Source organism: Poecilia mexicana, unplaced genomic scaffold (assembly GCF_051168715.1).
Source record: "Poecilia mexicana isolate PSO_F unplaced genomic scaffold, ASM5116871v1 scaffold_19, whole genome shotgun sequence".
Classification (NCBI taxonomy): domain Eukaryota; kingdom Metazoa; phylum Chordata; class Actinopteri; order Cyprinodontiformes; family Poeciliidae; genus Poecilia; species Poecilia mexicana.
This window is the reverse complement of record NW_028263388.1, coordinates 13,732,062-13,753,489: the sequence shown is the minus strand read 5'-3', so window position 1 is coordinate 13,753,489 and position 21,428 is coordinate 13,732,062. Positions and strand designations below refer to the sequence as shown.

The 21,428-nt window shown below is 42.5% G+C and overlaps 1 protein-coding gene across 2 annotated transcripts in view; it reads right to left on the bottom strand.

Annotated features, from left to right (window-relative positions):
* The window catches only part of ppp1r9bb (protein phosphatase 1, regulatory subunit 9Bb), a 22,832-nt gene extending 1,404 nt beyond the window's left edge, over positions 1 to 21,428 (bottom strand). The window contains exons 1-10 of one of the 2 annotated variants that reach the window (XM_015011125.2): positions 21,251 to 21,428; positions 19,557 to 21,034; positions 5,698 to 5,830; positions 4,402 to 4,522; positions 3,961 to 4,065; positions 2,541 to 2,673; positions 1,433 to 1,585; positions 1,265 to 1,318; positions 916 to 1,145; positions 272 to 368 (exon numbers count right to left, since the gene is read on the bottom strand). In XM_015011125.2, coding sequence (XP_014866611.2) covers positions 272 to 368; positions 916 to 1,145; positions 1,265 to 1,318; positions 1,433 to 1,585; positions 2,541 to 2,673; positions 3,961 to 4,065; positions 4,402 to 4,522; positions 5,698 to 5,830; positions 19,557 to 20,915 — 2,385 coding nt within the window. In that variant the 5' untranslated portion in view covers positions 20,916 to 21,034; positions 21,251 to 21,428. Of the gene's footprint in view, positions 1 to 271; positions 369 to 915; positions 1,146 to 1,264; positions 1,319 to 1,432; positions 1,586 to 2,540; positions 2,674 to 3,960; positions 4,066 to 4,401; positions 4,523 to 5,697; positions 5,831 to 19,556 lie in introns of both variants that reach the window. The other variant, XM_015011123.2, reaches the window with a different exon arrangement.

Below are 21,428 nucleotides of genomic sequence, written 5' to 3'. Positions count from 1 at the left end.
GAGAACAGCTGCTGCAGAGACACAGTTCCTGTCTTAACAAAAAAACAACAAAAACAGATTTATTTATCAGACCAAATGGTGAGACTTTGAAATTACTTCTGTTCGGTGCCGACATTGGTTAAAGTGATTTTCTTTTGGTCTGCTAAAGCACAGAATTTGAAAACGAAAAAATGCAAAAAGAATCCTCTTATATTAATTTTAACTTTTAAATGTATGTATTTTGTAGTTACATTAATGACAAAGCTTAAAAATGACCACCCGCCACCCATACCTGTTCCTGAAGTTGTCCCGACTCCTCCTTCAGAAGAGACGCCTCGGCTCCAACCTGCGCACAACGCTGGGTCTCCTTCTTTAGGTACTCAATCTCCCTGTTTGAGAAATCAGAGCAAAGGATCGGGCATAAACACGTTGGGTATATTTGTGTAAAATGCTTTAAAATAAGCGCATATATTCAGTGGGGGCGGGAGGGATCATAAAAAAAATGTAAATTATATCAGTAGTGCCACAAATATTTCCCTCCCATATTGCACCCTATACAGAGTTCCAATAATATTTTGGTTTTATTCTTTTTTCAGATCACATATCTAATTTGTCAGTTTTTAAAAACTAAAATTCCTTTCTGGGGATCATTTTTATTTTTCCCCACAAAATATGAAACAAAGTATTAAAGTTGGCTTTCAATTCTGAAAATGTGAAAAAGAGCTATTTCATTGCTTTTTGGCTTCTGCATAAGATTTCAATATTTGAGTCATGTGGCCTCTGATGCATCATGTTGCAAAAATTCAGATAATAAACCAAATCCAGTCCAAGAATGCTAAAAAAAGGACTCAAAGGGTAGATTTTTTTTTCCTACATTGTTTTGTTAAGTGAGTGTTTATGCTACTTAAGTGTCTGCATGCGTTCACGCTGTCTTACTTCTGCTGATACTCCTTGATCAGCCGCTTGGCTTTGCTGTATTTGCGCTCCAGGGCCTGATACTGGGCCTGCGTCTCCTTCAGGTGCTCATCCACAGCCTGACACAGGCTCTGCGCCTCCATCCAGTAGCCCTCCAGCTTCTCCATGCGCTCTTTGTTCTCCTGCAGGGTCTGCTCCAGCTGAGCCTTGTCCATTCGCCAGCGCTGCTTCTCCTGCTCGGCGTGGTGCAGCTGCAGGGACGAACATAGCCTCCGTTTCAATAAACCGACCAGGCTTTTACCGTTATAAATGCTGCTCTGCATAGAGCTCCTCTGGCTTAATGAGAAGTCGTGTTAGCCGTCAGTCTCACCTTTCTCTTCAGCTGCTGGATCTCCGCCTGAGTCACAGCATGCTTTATCTGGAGCTTTAGCAAGAAAACGAAATGAATTTTTAACACCCGTGTTTCTGTCACGCACCAGAGCGCAGGTGAGCCGTGGTCACAGATGAAATGTCCCGCTTCGAGGCATTCGTGTCTCACCTCTTTATATTTGTGGGCGAGCTTCTCGGGGTCCGTCTCCAGAGGCGACATGTCCTCGTTCTCCGCCAGGTCGAACACCTCGATGGCGCTGGGATACGGCGGGCTGGCCTCGTCGTCCTCATCCTCTTCCTCATCTGTGCCATATTCGCCACCCTGGAGGGACACGGGCACAGGGAAGATCGGAGAGGTAAATGAACGTAAACGTAAACATCTGAAATACAGAAAAGTTTATTTTCAGCTGGAAAATGAAAGTAGAGAAATCCTTATTTTCCATTCCATTGTAAGTTAAATTGTATTTTATAGTTAAGTTACTTGCAGTCAAAGTGTGGAAAATTGTTTCTCCTAAGAAAAGAAATATAAATTCAATGTTCAGGCAAAATTGTAAATCCATGCAGTGACCGTGAATGTCCACTAGATGGGGTACAACCCCCAACGATCCTTCCTGCTTTCCAAATTTACCATTCTGCTTTTCAAGAACCATCCTGACCTCCATCCCGCATGCAGACAGTGAGATCGGTCCTAGAAGAACCTCCCTGTCCTGCTCTACAAGCATTTAACCACAGATGTTGTTTTCATAAAAAAACAAACAAAAAAACAAAACAGAGAATATTAAAGACCTCATTTTAAAATCACAAAGAGCTTTTGAGTACAAAATAATCTGAATCATCCCTGAATTGGCTCAGTTTCTGAGCCTGGCTTACTGCTTAATCGTGTGTTACACCGTAGATGATCTTAATGGACGAATTTCATAATGCTATTCGAAGTTGGATTTTGTTTCTCTGCAGCCTATAAAGGTCAAATTAAGGCCATTAAGGTCTTTCACGTATTATTTCTAGGCAAAACACAACACCTGACAGCAGCATTTTAGAAGCTCGTAGCTGCAGGAAAATGGGAATAAAGTTGAACACAGATAGGATTGTACCCGATTCTCTCATGTTTCTGTGCCACATTTCCATCTTTTGCTGCTTCAAATTTGCCAAATTATCAAACTTTAAGTCAAGGGATGGCAAATATTTCTGGAATTTACGGAAAAACTGAGATGTACGTGTGTGTGTGTGTGTGTGTGTGTGTGTGTGTGTGTGTGTGTGTGTGTGTAGATGTATCGAACCTCTTGTTCGTCCATGTATTGGTTGTAGCGTTGCTCCATCATTTCCCTCTGCCAGCGCTCCTGCTCCAGGGTCTGCTGGATGAGCTGGGCCACTTCGCTCTGCTCGCCCGGCTTCTCCCGCCCAATCACAAACCTGCGATCGCACGCTCAGTGATAAGAACTCCGACAGCATAACTACTGATCAGGAACACGTTAGAAGATGATCCAAAACACACATTTACTACAGGTGGATCAAGAGTTCTGCATAAAATTGTCCTTGAAGTTAAGAGTGATATGAAATTGTTCTTTGTTATCAACAAGGAGGATAAGAACTGTCTCTTTAAAGACTAAAATAGTACTTTTCTTATATGGTAAAGTGCTATAGCTTCATGAACTGGTGCAGTAAGACGTTATTGCAGTCAGACATTTCCTTCCTGTTTACAACCAAACAATGATCTTTTCTCTGGAGCAACGCTCTGCAGTTCCTAAGATCAACTCTGCCCGTCTTTCAGCTCATCACAGAGGATATAAGACGCCTGACAGAGGTCCACAAATCTCTGTCAAATTAAAGCCGAGGCCACATTAACTCGTCGCAAAGCAACAGATGGCCGCTGAGCCAGCCTCTGTCGTCTTTTAATTTTCTGCGGCATTTACGCGCTTCCTGTCCCGCTCCATTAGTCTCACTGACAGTTTTTTTTTTTTTTTTTTCCTGAATAGACCCTGAGCTTCGTGAGCCCCTCCACTGCCACTGCAGCAGATCCATAATGTATGAGCTGATCCGTAGAGGTCTCTGATCTTTATAAGTCACATTACACCAACAGTTATCCCAACAGCACTGGCCACAAAAAAATAAATAAATAAATAAAATCTCCTGAATTATGAATGAGCCTAAACAACAAAAGGTGCTCACAGAACTCCAAAGAGCAAACAAAAAGCTGCAAATAGCCTCCTGGCATTTGAACCTCACACTAAAGATCCAGACTCTATTTGCCTGATGATAACAGTGTTTTCTGTAGCTGCAGCTCGGAGACTTTGAGCTTTCTTCAAACCGTCCCTAAAATGGAGCTCTTTTAAACCCAGAAGGCTATAATCATGACTCTGTCAGAGTTGCAATATAAATCTCCAGTCTGGTTAAATGAATGGGCGGGAAGTGGGAGAAGTCATTCCTGTTCTGGCTGCGGGTAAATACATCAAAATGAAACCGTCTGCTAACAGAAGAATGCTGGACGTCAAGCGGAGCTGTAAAGGACGTCCCGGTCTCAGAGAGAATGCCTCGCAAAAAAAAAAAAAAAAAAAGCCGCAAGAGCAGCACCCTCCCGGTGATAAACGCTGACCGTTTAATCCTGCTACATAACCCCAACCTGATGGCTGCAGCCCGGACGGGGAACTGGGTCACAACAGGCCCGATTAAGGCAAGGTTACTAAAAAAAACGCCTCTTACTTGACAGTTCCTGAGGTGTTCCTGAGTACGGAGGCGGCAAAGCTTTGGGTGACTCCCACCAAGCTGGTCCCGTCCACCTCCACGATCAGGTCGTTCACCTGGATCCTGCAGAGACATTTCAACAGGTTTACAGAAAATCGCTTAGGGAAACTGATTGTGGTCGACCGCCTGATAAAACCACGTTGGCGAGTCGTTTTCGTAGCAAAAAATAGAAACATTTGCAAAAGGACAAATGCGACTTGTCAACACAATATTATATGTTGATGCATTGTTTTCTTCTGAATGTATTTGACTTGTTCAACCTCCTGCCCTGTGCATGTCAAGGAGCATGTTTGATTAAGTTCATAAAAAAAATTATCTATTTAGATCAATCTAATAAACTTTTAAAAAGATTGTTGTATAGACTAGCTGATTAACTGATTGATTAGATTAATAACTCACCTGCCGTCCCTGTGTGCTGCTCCTCCTTCTGTCACCGTCTTCACAAAGATGCCCAGTTTCTCCAGGCCCATGTCAGCCCCTGCGCCCATCCCGATGATACTGATGCCCAGGCCGTCTCCATCTGAAAGGCAGGAAGGAGGATCAAGCCAATAATTACTAGAGTCCCTACTATAACGCATGTTTGGTTTGGTCTTTATCTGGTAGGAAGTTTGCTGTTAAAAGTACCTAAAGTAGGTGTGACTAAATCTTAGTCTCACCTCATGAAATCCTAAGGTTACAAGTGTAATCACAATTTGCTAGTTCTACAATGGCAATTAGCAAAATCCAAATGTTGATGTTTGTGATGGTAGGACAAAAAAAAAAGGATTTTTCATGCCTATCGGTTGTCATGGAGACTCGGTGACCCCTCCTCCCCCAGCACACTTCTCTGCAGCTCCCCAACAATGAGCTTAGGAAAGTTTTTTTTAATTTTTTTTTTTATACCAATTACATTATTCTGCTGTACTAAATGTGTTAGTAGCGTTAACGGAGACTTTATAATTCTGGAACAAACTGAAAATATCAAATAAATGCATAAAATCAAAATATTTATGATCAAATTAAAAATAAAGGTAAGCATGATGCGATACTGCAATATAAAACGTGGTAAATTACAATATAAACATTGCACTTTTTAAACAAACACTTTACCTGATCAGGGTTTAAGTCAGGACTGAGCCTGATCTGACCTTTTCACTTCAGTGATGTCAACAGCCTGACGCCAACATTTGCCGCGAGCTGTGATTTATTTATAGCTGTAATAAAAGGATGCACAAGCTTTTTGTTTTCTTGAGGACAAAGAAGATTCACATCTACAGTACTTGAAAGCATGGGGCTGCGTCTCATTTACAGTTTCCCTGGTGCAGAAAGTGCACACAGCTTGCCTGCATGTTGCTACACATGCCATCACTTAAAACATGCCTGCGACAGAAAGCTAAACATAGCCCTGCATGCATATATTAATGCAGCGTAATGTTGAGGGAGTGCTCTCGTTGTGCCCCACCGGGGAGCAATTGAAGGAAAGACTTGCACTAGTGCTTCCTCGTGGAAAAGCTGGATGGCTGTCAGAAGGCAGATGGCGAAGACTCCAGGCCCTTTTACATGAGCGACAACAATGAAACCCTCCTACTGAAGAAGACATAGTGTTCTATGTTTTCTTATGAAACCATCAATCTGGTGCCCGAAGCAGGTCTGAACTCCGGAACCGTTTCACAGCTTTCGAGAAACTTCTTCTCAAGAGTTTAACGAGGCCAATACCTTTCTCCAGTTCCACAGGAAACAGGTCCAGCCTCTCCACCCGCTTCTCCAGCTCGTACTCCGCCGACGCCGCCATGGGATCCACGTCTTCATTGCGCCTGTCGTAGTCCTCGTTTGGATAGGTGGCAAAAACCTGCAGCGGAGGCAGAGATTGGATCTGTCACAGCCGGATTTGTAGCTTGCTGGGTGAGTCTGTCACAACATTAAATCCACTGATACGACTTTAAAGACAAAAGGTGTCCATGACAACAGCAGACGATGAGGAATGGTTTTCTGATGACCCCTTTTGGTCAAGCTTCAGGTGTTGGGACAGATGGTGTGTGGTCAACAAACTAAATACCTCTATTCAAATGTATTTGCTTTACTGAGTAAAATTCAAAATAACATTTAAATGTCAATAAATTATTATAACTTTTTTAAAAAATGCATCTGTTTGAAAGATTTAAATACTTACAAAGAGATTATTATATTCGGATGCCTGAAACCCTGGAGTTAAGAGACACTTGACGATATCTGTAGTGTTCTTTGAATTCGCCACAACATATTAATATTATTTTAGCTTTTCTTTCATTTTGCAAATGTAGATGCACAACAATATGGCTTCCAGATCATGGAAGATAACCGAGTTTGACGGTGGATGCCTCTTTCTTCGTGCAGCTGTGCAGTGTTCTCACTTTCTCGTCTGAGTTCACACGTTTTCTCCAAATATAGTAACTGATAATGAAAACAGATTCACTTCCCGTGAACCCTGATGAACACTGACACAATTTATGCAGCCGTACTTCAAGGCTTTGTAGGTGAATGAAGTGGTAAAAATGTAATTTAAATAAAACTAAAAACTGAGCATGATTATCAGCTAGCTTAGTAATAGATTAATCGCTAACTGGAGTATACGGACTGAAAAAGGCCGTTTGCTGGAAGAAAAACACAGAGAAACTAACACAAAACTGCACAGAAAATACAAACTGTACAAACATTTTAGGCAATAAAATGGTTATTTTCATATTTTAAAAACGAAGTTGAAATTTTTGTTTATTTGCATCTTTCAATGTATTTAATCATTTATCAGAATAATCAATAGAATAATCTTTTTTTTTTTTTTAAATAACTGTTAAATCACTAGTTCTTAGGAATTTTTAGTTTAATAAATAACGGAAAGGACTGGACCGTCACTTTACCGAGGTACCGGGGGGGAAAAATGGAGCTCATGCATAATTAGCACCTTTCAACCTGTTTCTTATGTTTGCCAATACATCGTGTTCTGAGATCATCGACCAGATGATGCAGTAATAAACTTATAAAAGTTGAGTCACAATTTTTTGATTGACCTCCTGGTGTTACATAACGACAAACTGAAACTAAATCAGGCAGTATGTCAGGAAGAGAATCGTGGCCCTCCAAAAGTTATCTGTGCAATCATTACACATAAAGAATAAAAGCCACAACATCTTACCATTCAGATTGTGTCTCAGAAATGGCCGTGTTTTGATGCAAAATGGTTTAATAAACCCCAGAGCAACCACAAAAGATATTTTTAAGTTGGTGGGCTGAAGCTTGACAGGTTAGATCATTAAAATAAGGACTAGAAACTATTACAACGAAAGTAATATATAAAAATCTAGATTACAGATTGTGGAGTGGGCTACGGAGGCATGTCCTGTGATCTGACGACGCTAAAAACGTTTAACCATAATGAGCATTGTTTCTTTCTTTTCAGGTTTTGTCAGCTCCAGTGGTCTTTTTTTAGCTGTTGTGAGACAGGAAAGTGGGTTATGAGAGAGGGAAAAGACATGCGGCAAGGGTCATCGGGCCGAGACTTGAACCCGTGACGGCTGCGTCGTCGAGGGGTAAGGCCTCCGTATAGATGGGTCGCACTTTACCCCTGCGCCACCGCTGCAGCCTTAATGAGCATTGTTAGCTTTGGAGGAAAAAGGAAGAACCCTGTGAGCCTCAGGGTCATCATGTTTTATGGGTACTCTGCTGCCAGAGGGACGGTTGCACTCCTCAAAATAGATGTGATCGTGAAGAGGGCGCATTTTGTGGAAGTAGAGAAGCAACATCTCAAGAGACGGGTCATAAAGTTAAATGGACAATAGCCCTAAGAATACTGCCACACTAGTTAAACAGAAGATCAACAAATGCAGTGTTTTGGAGTGCCCGTCACTAAGCTCTGTTCTCAGACTTGGAAAAATTTGCATGAGCAATGAGACCTGCAGACCCGAATGTTGCCAAAAGTCCAGGTCATCATTGAGAGACACTTGTCTAAGGATCCCAACATTTTTTGTTTTGCTACAGATTTCGACTGGGGCTTCCGAACGTGGTCTTAGGTCATCTGCAATGGAGTCATCTCATACAGCAAGGAGGCTATTATAATAAAGAGTCTGAGATATTCATCTGCTAAGACAAACAGGAATCACATCCGTTCAGAGGAGTACGGCTGTTGCACTTATAGGCCACTTATTATATAACGGCATTTGCTAAAATGGTTGCAACTCAATGTCAAACGAGGCCGTGGAGATGAAGATGGATACCGATGAAACTATACAACTGAATCTATAATATGATAATAACATGACCACCACTTTTAATGCAGATCTAATACAATTTACTTTTATCGACTGTTTTGTCAGAGAGATCTCCTGCATTTTCTCGAGGCCTCACAGCTACTTCATTTCACACCAGTAATCAAACGCATAGAAGGGGAGAAAGAAAAAAAAAAATCAATCACAGCGACTGGAGTAGCTCTCATGGAGACAGAGGCCTCTGTTTTCAGGCCTCAACTTCCCACATTCAGTCTGATTTAACAGCATGACAGTTTACATAACCACCTCCAGCATGTTAATGGGGGCCCTCTGCAGCTGCACACACACACACACACACACACACACACACACACACACACACACACACACACACACACACACACACACACGCACTCTAACACCGTAAGCCAAATCTTAAAAAGGCTCTTTTTTCCTGTCTTCCGAGGTGATTTCGTATGCAGCACCTTACACATTCAACTCGCAATGCCAATTCAGTTCTGGACCTTCTCCTCCCCACAATCTTCTCAACTTTTCAAGTGTTCACACACTTTGCTCCTTAAAGTGCAAAATTGTTTTATTTGATCCTTTTTTTTTTTTTTACAGTATTAGTCCTCTAGTACATCATCCAGTAATAAAAATTTCAGAGTACAAAAGTTTCAAAACTTCGGTCACAATATCAGTCATAATTCGGCTTGAGTGAAACAGTCAGTTGAAATATCACAGCTGAAATCTGTTAAACTATTTATTACAATAATAGAAGATATTTGAAATTTAAAACAGGAGTGTTTGTAAGAAATAACATACTTTATCAAACTGACTATACATTACTTGCAGTATTTTATCCTTGCAGTGTCATTTGAGCAACTGGTACCTATCTCGAGCTTCCAATAGACGACTCTCTCGACATGTTGTCAGTTCATCAGCGGAGCAGCCCAGAGGGCTAACAACTTTGAGTCCAATACATTATTGCTGCAACCCAAAAGGGCCAATATGCAGCCTGAATCAATGATTGACGTCAAACTGGTTTTAACCCTATTTTAGTCGTCAATCCAAAGACAAGTTTAATTTGCTTACTGTCATCTTAAGTCACCTATCTTCTGGTTCATCCTGCCATCACTCATGAACAAGTCCCCATGACAACGGGTAAACTGACTGAACTGACTGACGTATTATGCCTTATCATGTTAAGCACCTTGAATTGCTAATTGCTGAAATGTGCTTTACAAACAAACTTGCCTTGCCTTGAACTCCTACAATTGCGGCAATGAGAAAAGCCCAGGCTAGGCGTAGTGGCCCACCTTTTTCACATGAAGATGATTAAGAGATGGCTCTCATCCTAGCCACTTCACCTTTGCTGAGGTAAAAAGCTTGAAGACGCAAACAGGACCTCATCATCCACAAAAAAGCAAAAGACCGTGACGAACCAGGGACCCCCCACTCCTTGACTACAATTTGACATCCTGCCAAAGAACATCGCATACAAGATCAGGGCAGCATGGAGACCAAGCTGTGCAGGAAACAGGCTCGAATTGTAGCCAAGAATGTGGAAACGGTTCTTACTTTGGTGACAAAAGGATCAAACTTTAAAATACTGAATGCCTGCTATTCTTTACTCATACAATATCCTCAACAAAAGCCTTGGAAGACACAGTTGCTTTGCAAGCTTTCTCCTTATCCACAAAACTCTAAACTCCCATGACCCAGTCAACAATTCATGTTAAGTAGACAATTGCATATATCTTTAGTTTTCACGAGCAACTCAAAGAATTAGCTCTAAATGAAACCATCTGAAAATTGTTTATAAAAGCTCCTTAAAGATGTTTACTTATCAAGAAGTGATTATTTCTTAGACGCACTAAAGCCGTGCTAAACATTTCCCACCGTTTCCGCTCTTTTTCCTAAACTACGTTAAGCTAATCATCTCTTGGCTACAGTCCTATATTTACTCTGGAGGCTTAAGAGAGCATTAATCTCCTTATCTACAAGTCGGTCCTGACCTGAGTGCAAACGAGCACAAATCAATCAGTTTGGAAGTCCATCAGTGGCTGCGGTAAAATTAACAGCTCATGAAAGTCACACAACAATGATTTAAGAAGCCAAAATAAGAAGCCAAAAATTTATTTATAGGTCAGAAAACATTTGACCATTTATATGTCTCACCACAAGTTGACTAATGGGAAAAAGCAACTGATGTTTATAGATTTCATATCAAAATATAGCTACGCGCGAACTGAGACACTGCAGAGGACAGTGTGGGAGCAGCTCTGAAGTCTAATGGCTTTTGATTTAGGTTACCTTTGCATTTGGTCGGATTACCAGAATGTGGATTAAACACTCGCACGAAACACACTGTTTCCACCATAAGTGGCATAGCATGAAACGACAACAGTGTGGCCTGCGTGCTCACGTGGCACTGCTTCGCCTTTTGACTTTAAAGACCAACAGGCCACAGCTGGTGGCTCCCGTTGCCCTCATTTCACACTGCAGAGGACCAAACAACCAGGAGGCTCTGCTGCACGTTACGTGGCACTGGAAACATCCAGCCGTTGGATGGGTGCCGTGACCTCATGCAAAGGGAAAGTTCAGGAGTGGTGCTAAGGAGCAAAGCAAGGAAAGAATCCACATAGGCACAGAGTTAACACTTTCACTGCCAGGAAGGTGGATTGTCTTCCTTCTTATATAGACGGTTATCCCACTAATGACAGACTATCTAATTAAGGTCCAATGTCATGTAACCTCCCTGGCCTAACCTAAGCTTGATGAGTAGTAGATGAACTCCTCAACTAGCATGGCGGATGCCTTTAGGAGATAAACATTGGGATTAAAGGCAGTGTGGTAGAGGCAGGGGGAGGGGGGGCAGGGCTGGAGAAGGACACCGTTCCAGTTGTGGCAGATAGTAGGTCAGAGGAGCTAACAGATGGCCAGGAAACTCCCTTCCGCCCTCCCTCCCTCCGCTGCCGACTGACTGGGATGTCCTACTAAAGCACTGTGGGCAGCAAGCTAGAGCCTCTCCCCAGCTAACAGATTGTGACTATAAAGAGCACACACTTAGGGCTCTAAAGGATATCAAAGGCAGTCAGAGGTGACATATACCACCGACTGGAAATGGTGAAATGACAGACAAGCTGTTGAGGCGTCTGCTCTGCTGGTTCTATCATACTGGCCCCCAGGCAACAACTGGGTGACACGCTGGTGTTAACTACGGAGGCTGTAACCCCCACCCCCATGCAGCCCACAGCTGCATGTCGACTGCTGTGTCTCTTTCCCTCGCGACTCCAAATCGGGTCTAATTTTGGATTTGGCCAATGGGGTGTGTGGAGGTGGTGCCGTTCTGTAACAGAAAGCTCTGCAGCAACATTTTTCTCTGATCAAAACTATTAATTAGACGTATCCTGCCTTTGTACCTTGAAAGGTAAAGCAAACTGAGTAAATAACCATGTGTAATGGGAGATGTTTTAAATCTTCCCTTAATTCTCTGTAACCAATCTGCTTTATGGTGTCAGAATGGATGCTTAAGTTGCCAAGCACTCCTATTATTAACATGTTCGACTACTACTTCCCTCCCCAGCACCGGTTAAATAACCACCAGGTAAATGTTTCCAAATTTCAATAAAACTGGAACTTAATCCAGATCCTGGATGTGTGCGGCTCCAGGTGCTTCACATTGGGCCAGTCTTATTCTTGCCAATACGACTGAGACGGAGCATCTGTCAAATAACGGCTGGATAGCATCAAAGCTCATGTATTTTGGCAAGACAGCCATTGGTCAACAGTCATATTTGGGCTTAGTCTGACATCATAGTGCAATAACTGACCTCAATTCTGTAGAATGATTTTTTTTTTTTTTTTTAGGGTTCAACATTTGTGAAAAAAATAGCTGAATTGATCCAGAAATGCTTATATCCTACATCTTATTTTTTTATTTATCTCTAGAAACTAAAGTGCTTTAATTGCAAATGCCATTTGTTTTGCATCAATCAATCAAAAAAGGATGAACAAAAATGTAATATCAATCTGAGGAAATGTTAGGATGACCCACCCCCTTAATAGGTTGTGTTATTCCTTTAGGCTGAAATACCTTCAGTAAGATACTTTACAGTCTAGTGACTTGAATACGGCAACTTCAACCAGCCAAGATGGGTTGACACCGAATGAAAAACACAATGAAGAAATTGCAGTAGGCCAAACTGCTAAAGGACACGCCGATGCAACACCTGGATGCTAAGATCTTTACAGAATGAAAAAGAGTGAGAGTGAGTCACGGTCAAAAGTTTATGAAATTAACTTTATAATTACTTTGTTTTGACGAAAGTGAATTCCATTTAACTCCAGAGTTGTCTAATGCGGACTGCTCTCTCTCACTCACACACAGTGAGAGAGGCTCTGATAAATAATGGACGATCACAGAAAGACTTCTGAAGGATCCTTACTCTATAGTTGCCATAAATGAATGAATGATTTATGGTGAGAAAATCAAAGCTTTTGTCTCTCAAATATTAAGTTGGACGCAGCTTTTTTTTTTTTTTTTAAATGGGTCATAAAAGACAAAAACTTAATATCTTGTGATGTGATAAACTCCTACATTTTGAGGGATGTAACAAAGATTGTGTGACTCTACATCGAGTCTCGTCAAGGAGTAAACGAGATTCGCTTTAATTTCCTTTCAGTTGTGTTTTATTTATAGAGACCTCTGTCCAAAAGTCTGGAAGATGTACTCTATTTGTAGATTTATTTGGTGATAAATCTATAAATCTGGTGAAGTCGATTTAACTTTCAATTTATTAGGATTTGTTTTGCATTTATAGGTCTAATTCCGAATCTGCTTAAAACTGTACTGGCATGTCAGAGCTTTACAGAATCAATGTCATTTTTATTTGTCATTATTTAGTTTTCCAGAATAATTTCCATCAGACATTTTTGCCGCCCAGGTGTGTTTAGACGTCCATATTTACAATCATCCATCCATCCATTTTCCGTCACCCTTGTCCCTCAGTGGGGTCGGGAGGGGTGCTGGTGCCCATCTCCAGCTCACGTTCCGGGCGAGAGGCGGGGTACACCCTGGACAGGTTGCCAGTCTGTCGCAGGGCAACACAGAGACACACAGGACAAACAACCAGGCACACACACACTCACACCTAGGGGCAATCTGGAAAGGCCAATTAACCTGACAGTCATGTTTTTGGACCGTGGGAGGAAACCGGAGAACCCGGAGAAAACCCACGCATGCACAGGGAGAACATGCAAACTCCATGCAGAAAGACCGGGGCCGGGAATCGAACCCAGAACCTTCTTGCTGCAAGGCGACAGCTCTACCAACTGCGCCACTGTGCAGCCTTATTTACAATCAATGCAGATAAAAAAAATAAATAAAAATATTTATGAAGGTAGAATAAATGTGACGGTATAAATATCAATTATAATATGCACACAACGATATTTATTTTACTTATTGTGATATATAATGGAGGAGACAGAGAAAAAAGGGTTAATTCTGTTGACAATGTGTTTAAAATCACAACCTGTTGTTTAGATTTTAAAGGCAGGTAAGATATTGATTACTGAAAATATACTGGATTCTCATGGTATGATGCCGGTATGACCACAATATCAGGATAATCACACAAATATTTAACACATTGTATGTCATTGCATAATCATTTCTATTTTTATCAGAAAAGAAACAATTTACTGTAAAAGTAAGTTTTGTTTGTTTATCACAAGTCATGTCTTTACTTTGACATTTATCTATATTACTTCATATAATAGGTTTTCCTAGTTTTGTGAATCAGTTAACTGTCACATGACCAAGCAAAGATCACATAACCAACCTTCTCCTCCACTTCAGAAATGTTGCCATTTCTGAAACACATGGCAACAAGATGGAAATAAATATTGAATATTGATATTGGTCCAGTATTATTTAACAAACCCATTTCAACATAGTCGTTAGATTGGTTGTAACCCAGACAAATCTGTCTGTTTTATGCTAGAACAAACCTTCCTTAAGCCAACTGACTGGCAGTGTGCAGCAACAGGTGGGGGGAGAGGGAGCTGGCAAAATCTCCAGTCACTTCGGCTTATTCTCTGGCATTTCATTCGAACACTTTATCGCACAGATTTCATGTTGTGAAACCTTTTAAAAACAATCGTATACCAAAATGCCACAAATTGACTTTTTGAAGTTACTTCAAAAAGTTCTCTGTACCTTCATTAATTAATTTACTTTTTAAAATAACCTAAGTAAAAAAAAAGTAAAGTAAGAATATCTTTAAAAAAATACTTAAAAGAAAAAAAAATGCTAATTGATTAACATCGATTTCAAACAGCTTCTTGAAATAAATCTATGCCAATTTTGCTACCACGACCGTACGTTTAAAACTCTTCAGAATCAGATGTGGACTTTGACCATTTATAAAGTAGTTTTATGAAAAAAAAAAAAAAAAAAAAAAACTACTTTAATCCTAAACGTAGAAAGCAGTTAAAACCTAAGTACATGGCACGTCCTGCGGTTCAGTCAGTGTCTCGAATGTGACTAACCGGCGCGTGCACTCTTCCTGACACGATGATGACAGCCTGGGCGAGACAGGCCAGCACTCAGACATCACAAGTGAGATGTTGCATAACTTGGTTTGTCGCAGCAACCTGAGTGGGTTGCTACATGCAGAAGCGCCCCCGCCGCTGCAGGACAGAAAAGTGGGACAGCGTGACCTTGCTGCTAATCTGTCTGATCTCCCACCCCTCCTGCTAGTGACTAACGCACTCCAGGAGATGCTGCAGAGTCCAAAGTAACAGACAGTTTGGGGATATTGGGACATATGGTGATTACATTACCCCTGCCTGGGCCATCCTTCACCTACTGATTTGTGTGCCTACAAATGACCAAGATCTCCATTTAGGATTTCCTACAAAAAATAAATAAATAAATATAAAAAAAAACGAGAATTTATTTTTATGAAAATCAAGTTAGTTTTTGTTGTTGGGACAGTTTCATGTGGGCAGCATAGTACAAATAAAGTTTCATATAGTCGGGTTATTCTGCTGTATGAAAAATAAATCTGATTATTTCTAGTTTGGGTTTTGGGTTTTTTTTTTTGTTTTTGTTTTTTTTTTTTTTTTTAGCAGAAAGCTTTTGTTACACAGCGTGATAGAGAAATAAGTTGCAACCTTCCAGACACTTCATCCAAAACTTTTATGGATAAATCAAACATTTTTCACAGATGGATGGAACTCCTAGACCGTGTGATAGGTAAGAAAGTAAATAAAAAAAACAGTTGGTCTCGATACTTGTCAAGACCTGAAAAATGCTTTTAATCCAATTCCTATCCCAAAACCTCCTTCTTCTGCACGTGGCGAAGAAAGAGGAAGTTACATCAAACAAGTCGAGAAAATAAATAAGACATGAGAGGAAGCTTCAAGTGGGCTTCAAGGAGGCGACCGTCAAAAGCCAGGCGAGTCTGTGACGATAACAATGCTGCTATTTTTACAAGCAGTAGCAGCCGTGGTGACAGAGAGCAAAAGGGAGAAAAGAAAAAGCGAGAGTATGAGAAGGAGCAGAAACAGAGCTGAATGTGATCACCGCCCAAAGCAGATCTTCTGTTTTTGGGTTGTTTTTTTTTTTTTTTTTCAGTTTTAGAGGACAGAGAGGGATGTTCGGGGTAAAAAAAAACAGGGACAAGAGACAGGCTTTGACCCATTCACCAACCGTGACCACCACAGCACTTGAAATGTGGCTAAAAACTGACTGGTTACGCATTGCAGAAATATGCACTAAACATGGGTGCTTCCTGTTTAGGAGAGAAACAAAGTGACAGCCGGACTTATAAAGCGACGTGACATTTGAGCTGCATAATGACGCCCCTCCCTTTTGACCTCAAACACCCTCCCTCACCCGTCCTTTTACTTTCATCCACCCTCACATCAGTCTCCATAACAAAAGGCCACAGTCATTCAGTACAACAGTACTCAGTTACTCCCCGGTGACCGCAGCAGAGCCACAATCAAATTCAGATTTCCATTTTTTTTTTTTAAATCATGTTTTTAAAGACACATCATACAATATTTTTGTTTCTCCTCTCGAATGCATCGTTAACAGCCACCAGGACAGGCCCCTCTTTAGGTTGCCTTGGACTTTATCAACTCAACCGCCTAATAAAGCCAACATCATTGAACCAACAAATACCAGCAGCTCCAGAGGTCAGAATGACATATGCCTTGTAGAAAAACACTCAGTTTTTTTTTTATGCCCCAGCATATTCAGGAGAACATTTGGACTCTCATTGGGCAGGCAGGGTAATTCCCAAATGCGTGTCGTGACGTCATACCAGTATAAACGTGACAAACTAGAATGTCTTGTGCTTGTCGTAAGCAGTGAAGTCTTTCCTGTCTTCCAGTCAACGGACTGTTATGTGACCCCAATAGTTCTGCCCTGACTACCACTGTCCTGTGGAGCTACAATTGAAAGGAGCCCAGGAATATTGCAGACTGGTTATGGGCCTGTTTTACAATGGAAACAGGCAAAATAGTGAAGCAAACCGCACCAACCCATGCCGTACCAACCCGGTTCGACCGCACAACATGCTGCCAGAGCTACAATAGGATGGAGTAACATTTAGTTTACATCTAAGCTTATCCGTTTTAAAAATCTGTGGCAGGAATTGAAAACTGATGTTCGCAGAAACGTTCGGACTGAGCTTGAGCAGTTTTTGCAAAGCGAGTGAGAAAATATCCAGTTTCCAGATGTGAGGATGTATCATTTTAGAGGCATAAACCAATTGGTCGCGATCCCCCCAGTGGGTGGGCTTAAAATACATGTAACATCAGATTTTTATTTGAAAAAGAAAAAAAACAAACTTCAAATACCATATCCTTTCGTTTCACAATTATGAACTACCTTATGTTGGTATGTCAGATAAAAATCCCAACAAAATACAATGACATCTCTGGTTGGAATGAGACAAAATGTGAAAATGTTCAAGGTGGGTGAATACTTTTGACAGGTTCTGTGGGGTATAATGGTCGACATGCGTTATTTGGAAAATAGAAATCATCACAATTCATTCCTAAAAACCTGGGTGGACTGTAACAAGAGAGAAAGAGGTAAAGGAAAAGCCTTTATTGTAGTACTTAAATCCCAGATGTTCCAAATATCCCATTTTGTGGACTAATACTATGTTTAATAAACTTCTATTCAGCCATTAGATTTGATGTTATATTTAGATCTTCCCTTGAGGCACATATGTGGCTAATGTTGCAATAAGTGTGCATCGTCACTCCTCAGTTATTGCAAAAATTGATATAAAGTAAGAGTAACAATGCAATGTTGGACAATGTGCATCTACAGGGGAAAAAAATAAAAAATAAAATCAACAGTAGCCCTTGACTTGAGTCCCCATGATGAGGAACAGTATGAGACGGCTCTCTGTGAGAGAGATGCGTGTGATGCACAGAGTCAGGGCTCACTTTGCCTGCCAGAGTCTCTGCATACCCAGAGCTCCAGGCAGGGCTGGAGAAAAGTCTGATGCTCCTCTTCGGATCATTACACCGACGCCACTAAACAGAGAGATGCTTTGAGTCAACGCTCCCGCCCCCTTCTCTCTGTCTTCGGCCTCTTCAGTTTTCTCATCTCACCATACTTTGGTAGAAATTGCATTCTTCTTTCTTACACCAAAATAAAAAAAAATAAATCGAAAAATACTCTCTTCACCCTCACTTACCTCCCCTTAAAGGGACTTTTATCTTCAACTGCTGTGAATTTATGTCTTTAAATATGTTGATTGCTACCCAAGTCTTTTTTGATATGTAGTTTAGCAGGTTCCTTTACATTTTATGTAATATTTTAATGAATTCTATAAACTATATGGGGTATTTTAGGTCATGACAGTTGATATTTCAAACTTAAAATAAAATAAAAGAGAATTTCTCTCGTCTTTTCAAAACATAAATACCCAACATTATATAATTGCTTTTATTTGTAGCATAAAAAGCAGCTGTTGTTAATGCTACTGCTGAAACAACAAAACATTGATTTTTTTTTGTTTTAATTATGATAAATTATCAAAAACATTCATTTATTTTGTTGTCCTATATGGATTTCAAATTCTCTTTAAAGCTAAGCCTGCAAATTTCTTTTTTTTTTTTGTTCGCAGCAGGAACTCTAAGCAGCTAGCTGGTATGATTTGTGGATTTCACTGCCGTGCTGATCCCAGTGTTGGAAAAAGAAATCAAAAGGTCAGCATCTGTTCGAGGGCGGGAGAAAGCTGAGCAGGTTCAGTAAAAATGCTGACAAAAGCTCTAATTAGGGACTGTAGCCCGGGCAGATTACCACCCAAGGTCATACGCCACATACTTACAGGAAATATTTAACAACCAGGCCAGGCCTTGTGCAGTTTTGAGCTCCGTGTGCGGCAAACGTGCGCAATGCGCTCGTGTATTCGGACAGCTTTCTGTTGGAATCAGCGTCAAGTTCTGTCGAGTCAGACAAACGCCACGAACCTCAGCAGGCAGGGAGCACCTCGCGTCAGGCTGCAGTTGTGACCACGCTCTGACCTGCACGCCGCCTGTTCTCCCCATACAGAACACGACATGACGTACAAACACTGCTTCGTCAGAGCTCGTAACGCCCTCTCTGTTATTTGCACCCCGTCTCCGTAGACGGTTCCATCTGGTACCGTCTGGAACGAGGAAGCAAAGCATCGGGACCCAGTCGATCAGAATTTCCAATTGTTTAATCGATTAGTTTAATTCCTCAAGCTTTTGGAGCACAAATCTGGAAAAAAATTTTAAAAAAGTTTTCGGCCTCCTCACAGATGTCTTTATGTGAATGAGTGGATGGAGTTAATCATGTATTTCTTTAATAAAATGGTTGTATTTGTATGTCCATTATGCTATATAAATGAAACTTAATTCACTTAAATATTTCAGATAATCAAACTTCTATTGATGGACAAAAAAGCTGGGATATCTTTGATATGAAAAGTTGTTTGATCTGAAACCTTTTAGATTTGGTTTGTCACCTACAGTGTAAAACGACTTGGTCGTTGGTGCTTTCTCTTCAGAATTTACTGTAAGTCAAATCTGTCACCTGATCACTTCAGTTTATGTCTCTAAACCAAAAGAACATTTTGCAGACTCCTGCATTTGAAATTCATGCTGTGTTCCCCAGCTGAGGTTTTTTAGTGTCGGTGTGCAATTTCTAGTGAAACACAAAAGAAATCCTTGAAAACACTGGGCTGCCTCTATGAAAATAAAAGAAAGCCTCTCCTTCTGATTGTGGTTATTTCTGCTCTCTAGGTGTTTCAGTGCTGCGTCCCTCCTCACCTTGATGGGCTCTGTGCAGAAGCGGATTTTCCTGGACGGGGGCGGGTCCTCCTCAGCGGGAAGGCCAGGAATCTCCACGCAGCTGGACTCAGGCTCGTAGCGCTCGTCGCCCTCCTCCTCCTCCTCCACCTCCTCTTCCTCTTCATCCTTCTGGCTTTCCCCGTAATCGTCCCCCATGGTGCTGCAGGTGCTGATGTTTGTGAGGTCACGTTCCGACTTGTCGTCCCTCTGAGTCCTGTCGTCCTGGTCTTCCTTCTCCTCCCCCTGCGCCAGCATCTCGTCCGTCTTTGGAGAACGTCTGGCCTCTGCAGCATCTTCTCCGTTCTCCACAGACCCGTGGAGGTCACCTGTGCTGTTGGGCCCCTTGGCCCCAGGCAGATTTTCATGTTGGACAATCTCTTTGGCCTCCACACCAACATCCACAACAGTCTTTTCTCTTTGCTCAATGGACTCTCCTACATTACTTGAATGTTCGGCGGTGGGACATTTGCCGGCACTTTTGCCTCCATTGATGCTTTCGGATGGAGGCGTGACCCTTCCTCTAAGGCCCCTGGGCGGCCCCTCTCTGCCCTTCTGATTGCTTATCTCTTCGTCCTGGTGGCCTGATGCAAAGGCACTGACCCTCTTGGTGATTATCTTTGAGTTCAACACCCCCACCTTGGTGGTGACCCCCCGGGAAGGGAGTGGCGGTGTGGAGGAGAGCCGGTGAAGGTTGTTCCGCAGCTCAGCCGCCCTCTCAAACACAGCACTGAGCTGGCTCACCGTGGGGGACACCGCCTCGCTGGTGTCCAGGCTGTCCAGGGACTCTGTGCTGCCGTTAAAGCGAGACACCATGTCCAGCCTGCCATCCTGGAAGGCCGGGGTCTTGTCGGTCTTCAGCAGCACCCGGGTGGTGCTCAGCTTCTCCAGCCTCTCCTGCTGCTGCTGCTCGAAGATGCGGCGGGTCTCCTGCAGCTTGGAGTAGCTGGGCGACGAGGCCCGCTGGTGCCCGTTCTCTGCCTTGGGGTCGAACTTGTTGACGCGCTCGGACACGGTGGAGCCGAGCTTCAGCAGCGCGCTGTGGTCCACGTTTTCATTCAAGCTGCCGGCTCTGGGCAGGGACAGCCGCACCGTCCTGGCGTCGTCCTCCGCCTCCACGTCGCCCCCGGTCGTGGTCTGCATCTGCTGGAACATGTTTTTAATGCGGTGCACGTTGGAGCCGTACCTGCGGCCCCGGGGGCCCTCCTGCACGTCCCCATTGGCGGCGCCGTCTTTGACCGGCTTCAGGGCCTGCATCCCCGCCTCGTACGCGTTCCTGTGCGGGGACGGGCTCCTGAGCGTGGAGCTGGTGCTCTTGGATGTGGATTCGGTCTTCATCATGTTCGGTCAGGCGTCGCGACGGATGCTCAGCGACCTCATGTCTCCCTTCCACTCCCCTCCCAAAATCTGTTGTTCCTCCACCCGGCGGCGGATCCCAGCGAGGTGGCGCCCAGCCCGGACTAAACACAAACAACAGATCGCATCAAAGGCCTGCCTGAATCCGCTGCAATTGTCAGAGAAAGTGAGCACGATGCATCTGTCAATAGCTCGCATGCAGACACGGTGCAAACCTAAACCTCCTTGGATATCTGCAGTAATCATTCAGATATTTGCACGGGGAGAATAAAGCGGAGATGAGCGGCGGATTTAGCACAAACTGACGACAGATTGCTTACGTTTAATCCCTTTTTGGAGGCAGCATCATTTTGATCTCTTCATTCTGTGAGCTGCAGATTTCTGGTCCTCCTGTAGCGGCAGACTGCTGCTGCTGCTGCTGCTGCATGCAGGAGGAAGCTTCCGGGTCATAAGGCCCGCCGGTTAAATCCGAAATCCCCCAAGCACAAAGGGGTCAAA